This window comes from Cervus canadensis, chromosome 25 (genome assembly GCF_019320065.1).
Source record: "Cervus canadensis isolate Bull #8, Minnesota chromosome 25, ASM1932006v1, whole genome shotgun sequence".
Taxonomy (NCBI): Eukaryota; Metazoa; Chordata; class Mammalia; order Artiodactyla; family Cervidae; genus Cervus; species Cervus canadensis.
Window position 1 is genome coordinate 19,474,446 of NC_057410.1, and position 13,560 is coordinate 19,488,005.

Genomic DNA, 13,560 nt, shown 5'->3' on the forward strand with positions numbered 1-13,560 from the left:
TAGTGGTGTGTTTAGAAACAAAAAAAAGAAAGAAAAAAACCTAAATCAAGATTGGTTTAGTGTTACAAAACTCATAAAAGGAATTCATAAGATTAAAATAATCATATCATCATTTCTAGGTCTGCAAAAAATTTTTAATAAAAAGTATACATTTTATAAGTTTCAGAAAACTATGATAAGTTTATCAGCCAAGAAGAACCTGTGGCAAATATTGTTCCTAATGGTGAAACTTTACAAATATTCCCTTTAAAATCCAGGAAAAAAAGGCTATCATCATCATTTCTATTCAACATTGAACAAGGTTTTTCCTCTTACTAAAAGACAAGGAAAAAAAAAACAAGGAAAAGAAAAAGATTTTTAAAAAAGGAAAGAATATTATAAGGATTGAAGAAGGGGAAGAATAACAGCCATAATTCACAATGACATAAATGCCCACAGGTAAATTATGAGATTAACTAATGAATCAGTTGTCTATATTTAAAATCAATAATGCAAATAATTTGTCATATTTCTATCAATCAACATCATACACCAATACACTAATAGAAGAATTAAATGAAAGTTGGGCACGATAAACTCTGAAAGAAAATAATACATACTACTAAAAAATATTTTAAAAGACCTTCCTAAATAGATAATTGTTTCATAATGACTTAACATACTGGTCTAAAATTTTTATAGGAGATCATAGGCCCAAGAATAGCCACAAACTCTTGAAGAAAATTAGATGACGTTATATACTCTATGAATTATGATGATTTATTATAGAGCTATATAATTTGAATTTATGGAATTGGTAGATGAACTAAATAAAAAGTATTGATTAATGAAATAGCAGGATGTTTGCACATGCCAGTACAAATAGAAATTTCATATGTGGCACTGCAGATTCTAAGGAAAAGCATTGCAAATTCTAGGAAACTAATAAAAACAATGAACTCAGGAAACTGGATATCCACACAGAAAAGAACTTTACAAAACTGGAGGCTTATTTGATACCATATCAAAAGAAACTCAAATAGTATAGAGATTTAAATGTGAAAGGACAAATTTTTAAATCCTTATGAGAAAACAGAATAATACATTCAGATTTTGCACTACAGAAGACTTAGAAGGCTATAATTTCATTAATAAGACATAAAATTTCTAACTGTAAAATTATAAATTCAGCTACAGTATACATTTTCATACAAACACAACAATAATCACTAAGGAACTAATCATTAAGAGATATTTACAATACATATAATCCAAAAAGGGTTTGGTATCAAGAAGTTATAAAGAACACTAAAAGGCATAAGAAAATGAAAAGTACTACAGCAGAAAAACAGGCAATTTTTTTTCATTTATTTCATTCCTCTCAGAAAAGATACATAAATGGCTAGTAAATATATAAAAAGATGTCCAGACTCATTAGTGACCAGAGAACTGAAAATTACTACTATAATGAAATACATTAAATTTAGATTGGCAAAAATGAGAAATTTGAAGATTCTTGTATTGATAAGAATATAATCAAAAGGAATGCTTATACACTATTGATAAAAAATGTAAATTGGTACCACTTTAGAAAATAATTTGGTATATCTTATAAAGTTGAACATGAGCACACTTAATGACATGAAATTCTAATCTTAGGAAAATGTCTTATAATAAAGTTCCTAATAGAAAAAAGCTGGAATCAGCCCAAATATTCACTGACAGAGTAAAGACATGTGAACTGTGGTTGAAATATTGTGTAATAGTGAAAATGCATGAACTAGAGCTCAAAAATAAGCATACTCAAGCAATTTCTTTTAAGAATATATACAAGTGCTATAAAACTATTTTTCCAAAAAATGGAAGGAACAGGCACATACAAAATTTATGCAACTGGTTATCTCTTGGGGAAATGCAAGGGCTAGAATAAGGACTTAGAACAGGCCATAGAACAGTACTGCTAAATTTCTAATTCTTAAACCTAATTCATAAATCTGATAGTGGATTCATGGCTATTCATTTTCTTTTTCTTGCTTTAAATTTGCATATAAGTTGTTATGTACTATTTTGTATGGATCAAATGATACACAATAAAATACTTTAATTTAAATATGTCAAGCTTTGCACAGCACTTGATATTTAGTCATTGTTATATAAATAGTAGTTCCTAATATTCTTTAAAACTTATAGAGCAAAAATCAAATAATAGTGACACTATAATCATTAATCAAGACAACTAAACAAAATGTTTAATATAAATTAAAAGAAAGATAATCTAAACATCATACTAAATAATTCAGTAAACAATTATATAAGCTATATTTACAAAATAACTTACCTAAAGTGTCGCATTTCTCTCTAGCTCCACAAATGTCTTCCCTTAAAACAAAAGATTTTGAAACATTTTCAGAAAATATTTTTGCAACAAGCCAAAGCAAAGATAAAAAAGCTTTAATTTTGACATGTCTGTTGCCCTAAAGTGACTTATAAGATCTAGTTCTCTCAAGTTCTCAATAAGTTTAAATCTAGAGTAATGCACCATTTTTGCACCAATAAGCAAATAGGTACAGTATAAAAGTGACTGCTATAAACAGCTGAAGCTTAATCAATTTCAATGAAAAGCTTTCTTAATGTATTTTTCACCTCTCTGCCTTTACCTTTGCAGTAGTATATGTAATACTCTTTTCTTGATGTTTCAACATCATTACGAACTTCAGCTATTATTCTCTGCTGCAAAATAATGATGTTCTCAAATGTTACCAAGTTGCTTAAACTTTTTGCTTCTGCATTACTCAGTCTCTAACCATTCAATATGACAGTTCTCTAGTCTCTTTCCCCATGGTCTCCTCATTTTAGTCTGTTATCTCTGGCCATAACCTAGGGCATTCGAATACAGTGTATAAATGTGAGTCAATTCTGCTTTAGTTTGGAAAACAGATAAAGCACATGGACTGTGTCAGTTGTTTTACATTGACCGAAGGTTTTCATTTCAGGGTTCTAGAAAGTCAAAATTTCTCTGAGTCTGACCTTCAAGCAAAAGATTTTTTTCCCCTTTGGCCAACCAACCAAGCAAAACAAACTACAAACCTGGGATTCTTATACCATGACGGTTGCTAAAACAACAGTGTGAATTAACAATGTACTTGTAAAATAATCATTTTATAATAATAGCAGCTCTTTCATATAAATAAACAGGGTTGAGAAAAAGCCTAGCAAAAGCAGCCCTGTAATTAGATACACACTAAGCAGATAGATTTTTTTCTTAAAGTATAAGGAGTCCAAAATAAACTCAGAGGCTTTCTTTACCAAGGGACTGGAAGGTCAAATAGGGAAGAAACAAAATGCATTCTCAGTTCCATAACTATGTTAATTTTCAAATAATTTTCCTAATTCTGTTATTCTGTCACTAACATAATAAGGAAATCATTTTGTTTAGGTCAAGCCATTACTTAGCAACCTACTGCTGCTAATTTCCTAAGGAAATCAGGCCAGTGCTCTGGTCTGAAAGAAACAGAAGAATGCTTTCATTCAAGGGTATCTTTCATAATACAAGTTCTCTCTCAAGAACACTACTATGTACTACTGAGCGAGAATTAAGGTAACAAGAAGCACTAGTGACCATGCAGGAGAGAAAGGGTAAGCGATTTCATTGGAAGGGTTATTTCTAGAACTGTACCTTGTAATAAGAACAGCAGTATCATGGTGGGATGGGTGGGCATCATCAAGAACATTCTGAGTTTGTTGCCATAAACAGAAGTTGCGTAACGTGGTCGCTGCATTAAAACTGATGACTGGTCCTTCCTACGCACAAAAAAAATCAGCAATTCAATATCACATCAAAACATTAATGCCCTCTCCCTTCCAAACTTGTCAGTGTTTATGCAATTCATTAAATAGCATTTTTATAGGCAAATGAAGAAGTCACTTCATTGCTCCCTCATACCTCAAGCATATTTTAGCAATCCTTAAAATGTTGCGATCAAAACAGAATTGAATTAGATGCTTCTCAGTGTAAGCATCCAATATTTTGGATCAAAAAATAACTTCTAAAAATTACCATATTTTAAAACTAACAGTAGAATTATAAAAAGTGAATACCTGATTGTTATCAACCTTAACTTTTTAAATTGTTTATTACTTTCTGTGACTTCCTCTGTTGTTATTTCATTTCCATCATGATGGAAAAAGTCAACCTCATTCCCTTCTGAATCAAGATTTTTGACATGTATTTTTCAATTATCCCATTTCATGATCGACATACATATATTCCTGCTAAGAGCCTACTACAACTAGAAATATTACTTTTAGAACTGTTTCTTACCTGCTCATCATGAATTATAACTAATTTTACAATTACTATGTTTATAAGATTTCCAATACTTGAGTCCTTGTAGATTGCTGCAACCTGCAAGGAAAAAGTATAAGATTTGATGCCTAAAATCAATACTTTTTTCTCAAAAGGAAATTAAAAGCAATCTCCAGCATCAATTCTCCAATTCAGTTGCACACTGGAATCTCCTAGGGAGCTTTTCATAAACCTTAAAGTTCAGGCCACATCCCCCCTTATCAACTAAATCAGAATCTCTAGGGTTGAGACCCAGGCATCAGTATCTTTTAAAACTCCCTGGCATTTTTCTGATTCCAGCGTGAAGCTAAGTTTGAGAAACAGTATCCTAAATCTTGTTACTGAGATTAATCCATTGATCAGCAGCATCCATATCACCTAGAACTGATTAGAAATACAAACTCTCAGGCCCCACCTGGACAAGTGAGTCAGAATCTTTAGTTTAATAAGATCTTCAAGGCATCTGAATATGCACTGGGGCTTGGAAATACTGTTCTAGATGATTCGGCAAAAAATTCACTCTATTCTATGTCACAATTCACAATTTATGTGTTCAAAATACTCCATAAAAATAAACACATAAATTTTACCTATTCTTTGGTAGTTTTACCTAATCTTTCTTGCCATGGTTGGATATTTTCAATTCTGAATATGCTCATGGTTTTTAATTGCTTAGCACCATTAGAATCCATGGAGACAAATTCAAGAATCACAGAGTCATCAGTTCAGTTCAAGCACTCAGTTGTGTCCAACTCTTTGTGACCCCATGGACTATGGCACACCAGGCTTCCCTGTATATCACCAACTCCTGGAGCTTGCTCAGACTCATGTCCATCGAGTCAGCAAAGAGCCACAGAAGAAGTCACAATCTGGTCTTCCACTCTCAAAAACTGGAGAGTGCAATTCTACAAGGGACTCTGCATGGGCTCAGTTTGTGGCTCATAGTGAAAGTGTTGTACAATTCACCAATTAATATCCTCCTCTTACAGCCACCATGGAGGCTGTCAGACAGCAAGAGTATATTCCATGACCAACACCTCTGCCTAGGATTTCTGTAGAGATACACCTTTCCGGAGCTGGGCCACCCATGCCATGAAAATTGCTTCTGAATGTGGATCACCATCTCCTGGACCACTGCCCAAACGAAGACAGCAATTCCTTCAGGTGGTGCTACTTCTTTCATTTATTTAATTAATATTCAGCAACTATTCCTTCCTTTGTTGGCTACAGACCCAAAGACAGGGAAGAGAAGATGGTCCCTGACCTTGTGGAGCTTAGTTTCCTAGAAGTACCAGTAGTGGAGCCCTGATCCGATCAGACAAAGTTGCTTCAACATAATGAATAACATGAGAACCATCAGAACCAGACCCCAAAGCATCTCTGGAAATGCTGACCCTGTAGGTCAGCATGAACTTAAATAAATTTTCTAGCATTTTTCCTATTGTTTTAGCTGTACAACCACAAATACAGATTAACCATTTTACCTGCAGTGATGTCTTTTGTTCTAGCATTTTTTTGGTAAGAGTGATGGTCACCCCAGTGGAGTTAAGAGTTCAGTTAAACAGAGACAGGCAGATGACTGGCAATTTCAAACTGGTGGGCTAGTATTGCAGTATTGCTCACTTTAAAATGGCAGCTGTGGAAAAATCTATGGCTGAACTAATATAGAGAGAGTTACATGCAAAATGATCATCTATTGTAAAAAACAAAGTATATCCATATGTGTGCCTCTGAGTTATCCTCTGATCATGTGAGGTTAAAAGTAGATGCTTCCCTAAGTCAAACTAGAAGGTAAACAAAGCACCTCAAATGTAGGCACAAAGGCTCTTTTAATGAAAGCCAATTGCAAAGACTTGTCACTGGCCAGCATGCATTCCTGGTCCTCCAGAGAAAAAAGCTTAGGCACTGTGAAGTATCTAAATGAGTAATTTATGTATGCATTGCCTGGAATGTGCTGCCTACAAATGACAATCTGATATATAATATAAACTATAAAATAACCACAAAAATGTTTTCAGTTTCAGAAGGAAACAGATGCGGCTCCTTGATTGAAAAGTGACCAACCAACCAGCTAGAATCTAGAAACACATTCCCAGTGTTCTGACACTACGTTTTTAAATATATTACTTCAGCAAAATTTCTTTTAAATTTTAACTTTAGGAAAAAAGATAATTCAAGTAATTATGCAAGATGGGCAATGTTATGAGGCAGAGTCCTTTTAATTCAAATTTTAACTGCCACTTGTTGATAACACCTAATGACCAGGCTGCTATAAAGATTAAATGAGATGGTGTACAAAAAGCATTTAGGTCACTAGCAAAATAGCACTGATGAGCCTATTTTCAGGGCAGGAATAGAGACACAGACATAGAGAAGGGGCCTGTGGATATGGGTGGGTGGGGAATGGAGAGGAGAGGGTGAGACAAATTAACAGAGCAGCACGGACATGCAATCACTACGTTAAAACACACAGCTGGCGGCAAGCTGCTGTCTAGCGCTAGGAGCTCAGCTCCCTGCTCTGTGATGACCTCATGCACAGGAGGGAGCGGTGGGAGGAGGCTCAAGAGGGAGGGGATATATGCATACATACAGCCCATTCACCTCACTGTACAGCAGAAACTAACAAAACCTCGGAAAGCAACTATACTCCAATTAAAAACAAACAAAAGCAACAATACCAAAAAATAAAGAACACTACTTATTTTAAAGAAAAGCATTTAGATCAGGGTTAACCTCAGATATGCAGATGACACCACCCTTATGGCAGAAAGTGAAGAGGAACTAAAGAGCCTCTTGATGAAAGTGAAAGAGCAGAGTGAAAAAGTTGGCTTAAAGCTCAACATTCAGAAAACTAAGATCATGGCATCTGGTCCCATCACTTCAGGGGAAATAGATGGGGAAACAGTGTTAGACTTTATTTTGGGGGGCTCCAAAATCATTGCAGATGGTGACTGCAGCCACAAAATTAAAAGACGCTTACTCCTTGGAAGGAAAGTTATGCCCAACCTAGATAGCATATTAAAAAGCAGAGACATTACTTTGACAACAGAGGTCTGTCTAGTCAAGGCTATGGTTTTTCCAGTGGTCATGTATGGATGTGAGAGTTGGACTGTGAAGAAAGTTGAGCGCTGAAGAATTGATGCTTTTGAACTGTGGTGTTGGAGAAGACTCTTGAGAGTCCCTTGGACTGCAAGGAGATCCAACCAGTCCATCCTAAAGGAGATCAGTCCTGGGTATTCATTGGAAGGACTGATGCTAAAGCTGAAACTCCAATACTTTGGCCACCTCATGCGAAGAGCTGACTCATTGGAAAAGACTCTGATGCTGGGAGGGATTGGGGGCAGGAGGAGAAGGGGACGACAGAGGATGAGATGGTTGGATGGCATCACTGACACAATGGACATGGGTTTGGGTGGACTCCGGGAGTTGGTGATGGACAGGGAGGCCTGGCGTGCTGTGGTTCATGGGGTCGCAGAGTCAGGCATGACTGAGTGACTGAACTGAACTGAATTGGGTCACAGTGATCAATGACAGCTATTTTTACTACATTCAGAAGAAAAGGCATATGCTATGTATAGTGTTTATCCTAGTTCATGTGTTTCAAATTAGTTATCATAGAATGGCAAATTGAAAGCAAAGGATCCAAAAGCTTCACAGTTTTATCTCTTTCAATATTTATTAAATATCTACTGGCTTACCTAATACCATTAAAAATTCGGTCTTCCAGGAGTAAAAGACACAGATGGTTCAATTTAAATAATTATTCATATATACCCCCAAACAAATCCTCAGGATGGTATTTTGTTTTAACACTAAAATGCCATGTTTCTATATACACTACCATGTGTAAAACAGATAAGCTAGTGGGAAGAGGCTTTGTAGCATAGAGTTCAGCTCAGTGCTCTGTGACAACCTAGAGGAGTGGGAGGTTGATATACATATACAGGGGATTACATATACAGATAGCTGGTTCGCATTGTTGCATAACAGAAACTTACCCAACAGTGTAAAGCAAGTACACTCCAATAAAAATTAATTAATTAAAATTAAATGGCATATCTCTTCAAGGTCATTTTGCTTATTTAATTGTAGACACTTACTTCTTGCTGTTTTATGCACTGACGTTTATAATCTATGTGCTCACACTCCATACATATATATATTTTACAGTATTTGGATATTTAGAGGTGCTTTTATTGAATAACTGTTCAATTAAACTGAATGGTGAATCAGGCAGGTAAATGATCAGAAGGCCTACTTGTTATTTCAGAAGTCTTTCTAATTACCATGACAACATGCTTCTCTTATCCCTAAAACTGCCATCCCATAATAGGCCACCGTAATGATAGGGTATCATGTTTGCAATTTCCTCATAAATACATAACTAGAAATAATATTTATTGAATATTTACTGTGTATCAGATGTGATCTAAGTTTTAAATGTATTAATTCATTTAATAATTCTCACAAAAAATTTCATGAGCTGGAAACTATTGTGTCCATTTTACGTATAAGAAAATTAAGGTACAGAGAAATTCATAACACACTCAAGGTTAGGTAGCTGGAAGCAACAGAGTAATTTCCACCCAAGGCAGTCTAGCTTCAGCTCTGACTACTTTTGTCTGATCTTATGAAATTTCAGCACTCTATCCTAAGTACTTCCTAAATAGCTCTTGGCACAAAAGTTATTGCAGACCCTGATGTGATTCATGCCCTACCCCGAGACACTGTCCTGCTACAGTCACTTGACCACGGCCTCAGAAGTCCTACACAGACAGGCGACCTAGAATTCAGTTCTGGCTCTTACTAGTTACAAGCCAGTTGGCCAGCTCTGGAAATAGATTTATCTACTTTTTGTCTCAATACCCCCCACCACACTGAACACCAAGCACCCTTGGTCACAATGCCCTTGGTGTATTGGATTAGTGTTCACCAGAAGCTGTTGGGAAGAGGGTGTGAGAACATTTGTTTTAAAGAAAAAAATTATTCCACAGTTGGAGAAAAGTTGAGTAAAAAGATATCTTCATGGAGTCTTGACTAGGCTAATATACATGCATAAATATTAAATCTACAAGAGAGGTTTTTATTATATGCAGCATCTCACTCAACTGCCTGGCCAAATTCTCTTTTTCCCTCCATGAACAAGCCACAGGACTAGTATCCCACCCCACAGACTATACTGTAGAACACACCAGATCAGATTTCTAAGGTATCTTTTCTGTTCTATAAAACCATGTAATATTATTATATATAACTGTAATCACTCCATTTTAGAGTGTTATGTATTAGAACTTTTATTGATCCAATTAAAATGTGTTCAATCTTTTATTCTGTGTTTTTTTCCCCTGGCATATAGAATTCATATTGCTTTGCAGGCCTCATAAAATGGTAAACATTGCTTCATAGATAATTAGCAAAAGGAAAAGAAATGCTATAAATTGTTTAAATATTTTAAGAAAATCTCAGGCAACATACTGTTCATGCAAAGCATGAAGCAAATTATATCTCTATTAACTGACCAACTATTTTGAAACAGAGCTTCAGCAAATGTTCATATATGGCATGTTTACAGACCATCTTTTTTTGAAAGCCATTTAAAAAAATTAAGACAATTGACATATATCAGTGTATTAGTTTTAGGTATACAATGATTTGATGTGTGTGTGTGTGTGTGTGTGTGTGTGTGTGTATGTATGTGTATGTATTGCAAATGACCACTAAAATAAGTTTAGTTAACATCCATCACCATATATAGTTGTAATTTTTTTTCTAATAAGGACTTTTTACATCAATCTCTTAGCAACTTTCAAATACAAAATACAGTATTGCTAACTACAGTCACCACGCTGTACATTACATCCCCAGGAGTAATTTATCTTATAACTGGATATTTGTACCTTCTGACAACCTTCACCTTTGAAGTTATCTATAAAAAAATCTGATTTTAACAAAGTGAACAGATTTTTTTACAAAGATCCTTGCTCATCAGAAAGATGTTATTGTTTTTAAGTTAGAAAATGACATTCCACATATGTCCAAAGAAAATATATGCAAAGAATGAAGAACTGGTAGAGCACTGAGTTGAAGGAAAAGGTAACATAAAATGGTTGAAGGTGATGTACAAAAGCAAATCATTAGTTTTTATTCTAATGTGGTTGAAAATTTTCCCCATCCTAAATAACATCAGTAAAGACAACTCAAAGAATTGAAAGCAATGATATTAAGTCAATGTAATGTAGGTGAAATTTTCTAGTTGATAAATGCCTCTAATAGCAACTGTGTTTTTAAAAATAGGGCTAATGCCTGACAAATGATGCTCTTGAAATTTACGTTATTAAATCTGTAACAAGGTAAATATTTTCACATCAAACTTTGTAAACAAAAGGAGTGTGGAGGCTTCTGACAATATTTCCAAGGTTTATTAAACAGTAAGTCATTGCATATCAAAATAAATCTGTTGAGAAAAGTAATTTTCCTAATTTAAATACATCTTAATAGTTTAATAATGAATTTAAAATGACATTTTAACCTGATAATGTCACCCAAATTCTCTAAGGAAAAATTTTAGAGTAGTGAAAAACTGAACATCTCTGCTCATTTAACACACACTTATTTCATTAGGTACACTATACACCACAAATGTGCTTTTCCCAGCTAATTTTAATGTTATTTCTAGAAACTCTTTGAATGGAGATCACTAAGCTATTTTTACAACATGAGTAAAGATCTCTAAAAGGTGAATTAAATCACACATTATCTCTATATCCACTGCACTCAGATATTGTTAAACTGTTGAAAGAAAAGGAAAAGTTTGAGAAGACAGCAGAATTGTTTACTTTGTATGGGATGAGTAAAGCTAGATAATCCCCTCTCTAACATATGTATACAATCCATCTGCTCAACGCTGAAAGCATTCGGCAATCTCCCCCAATATATCTGGAGCTCAACACAAAATCTCTTTCGTCACTTTGAACTTTTCTTTAAATGACTCTCAATCATATTCCAGGTCTAAATCACATGTTCTCGTCTTTTTCCTAAATTACTATGACCAAAAAATATTAGCAATACACCAAGTGTGTCTGAATAAATACAGTTAATGTCTCTTTAAAAATTAGGACACACACAAAACCTGAATGGCTTCTTCTTCAACTGGCAACATTTGGGGACAGTTTTGGGGAGACAGCATTCCTCCTACTTCTTTAGAGCAATCTGGAAATGGACTTCACAAGTGCAGATAAAACAAGCTGGATTATATTTGATGAGTCTCCATGTAGTGTGACCAACTGTCCCTGTCTGCTCAGAACTGAGGGATTCCCAGGGATATAAGACTTTTGATACTAAAACTAAGAAACTCCCAAGCAAAACAAGTCTGTTGACTCACCAAGTTTCTTTTTACCTTTAATATGGTTTACATCTACAAACATAGCTATAGCCACTATTGTTATCTAATAAAATAACAATGCATGTCCAAAATCATAAAGTCTGCGGACTTTCCTATATCCTTATTTAAACATTTGATGAAAGAAAAAAGGAATAGAGAAAACAAAAACCCAGGTAATCTTAAGACATCTGAAATCAGACCTCTGAAGAGGGAAAAAAGCATGTATAAAACCAAAACTACCTCAAAAGGGAGATTTATCCACCTAAATTTTTCCTCCTATAGTCCATGGGGTTGCAAAAGAGTCGGACATGACTTCGTAACTAAACAACAACATCTATATTTGGAATATCCCCCCCATTCCTCAACTGTGGCAGTATTTCCCTGTGAAAGAAAGCTAAACACAAGCTAACAGACAGAATCTACGAACATTTCATCTTAACTGAAACAGGCTCTCCTAATGGGATTAAACACCAAGGGAATGGTACGTGCATGCATTCGTCTTCAGTTTCAAGCAATCTCAGAACCAGATTTACTTTCCATGATGTCAGAAGGTTGACTTTGTCACTGATGAATTCTGATTTTAAAACCCCCATGGACAACTTCACAAGGTACATCACAATATCTTTTAATTGATACTGTGATTATAATGATTTTTATCATAAAATACATATGACAAAACTTTTCTGAGGATGGCATCATCACCAAAACTGTATGAAGCTATTCAAAAATTACTCTTGTGTTCCTTTACCTCTTAGAGTCAGTATTTCCAAAGCACTGATATGGGAGTGGTCACTTAACATCAAAACTTGTTGTACTTATAAAATCTAATATTTTTCTTCAGTATCTCTATCACCTTTCCAGTTTTCTTAATGAATATCTTCTTCAACCATATAAAATTTCCAAGTTTAACCCACACTATTCCATATAAATGATATAGTTCCTTATAAATCAATCAGCATCCTTCATGTCAATGTTCTCACTAGAATCCCTTCACAATGAGCATGCGACACCAGTATCTAAATAATTACACATCTAGATAATTATACAGCTAGATAGTTACTTCAGATTCAGAGGTTAAAAGGTAATCAACATAAATCTGTATGTAGAGCTGTGTTGTCACTTTAAAAATTCAATCCAAGTAAATAAAACACACACAAATTTCAAAAAAGCATTTTAGATGATATCTGTTTGTTGCCCATCATAATGTCACTTATTCTGAAAAAAGGATTACCTTAATCATTTATTTACTCATTCTTTTACTAACTACTGAGTGCTCATTTCATATCAGATACTTTGTTTAGGCAACAGAAGCACTTATAAGAGTTTAAGATAAAATGCTATATGTAAGGAAAATAACAAGGTCTTAGGGTCTTTCCAGTCACAATGAAGTTGATGGGAGAGTTCTTGCTAAGTGAAATTTATAATAGATGTGTCCTGGTCCATCTTTTCAGCCAAGCAGACCTGAATTCCCTCCCTGTGAATATGAGATATGATCCAATGCCCTGAATGTGAATAAACAGAGGAAACTATAAATTTCATCAGCTAAACCAAGATACTCCTGAGCATGAAAGAGCTGCTTTTAGCAATTACTTCCAAAGAACAGGACTTAATCCAGGAATGTCGCAGACAGTAGGTACATGTGTGTATATATTTGTGTGTGTGTGTGTTAGTCCCTCAGTTGTGTCCGACTCTTTGTGACCCCATGGACTGAAGCCCACCAGGCTCCTCTGTCCATGGAATTCTCCAGGCAAGAATACTGGAGTGGGTAGCCATTCCCTTCTCCAGGGGATCTTCTCCAAGGAATCCTTCCCACCCAGAAGTCAAACCTGGGTCTCCTGCATGGAGGCAGATTCTT

General features: G+C 34.9%; 1 protein-coding gene across 3 annotated transcripts in view; it reads right to left on the reverse strand.

Moving 5' to 3' along the window:
• The window catches only part of ADAMTS20 (ADAM metallopeptidase with thrombospondin type 1 motif 20), a 189,566-nt gene that overhangs the window by 128,285 nt on the left and 47,721 nt on the right, over positions 1 to 13,560 (reverse strand). For 2 of the 3 annotated variants that reach the window (XM_043447169.1, XM_043447168.1), the window contains exons 5-7: positions 4,301 to 4,384; positions 3,656 to 3,780; positions 2,318 to 2,358 (exon numbers count right to left, since the gene is read on the reverse strand). In XM_043447169.1, the coding sequence (XP_043303104.1) occupies positions 2,318 to 2,358; positions 3,656 to 3,780; positions 4,301 to 4,384 (250 nt within the window). Of the gene's footprint in view, positions 1 to 2,317; positions 2,362 to 3,655; positions 3,781 to 4,300; positions 4,385 to 13,560 lie in introns of those variants that run through there. The other variant, XM_043447170.1, reaches the window with a different exon arrangement.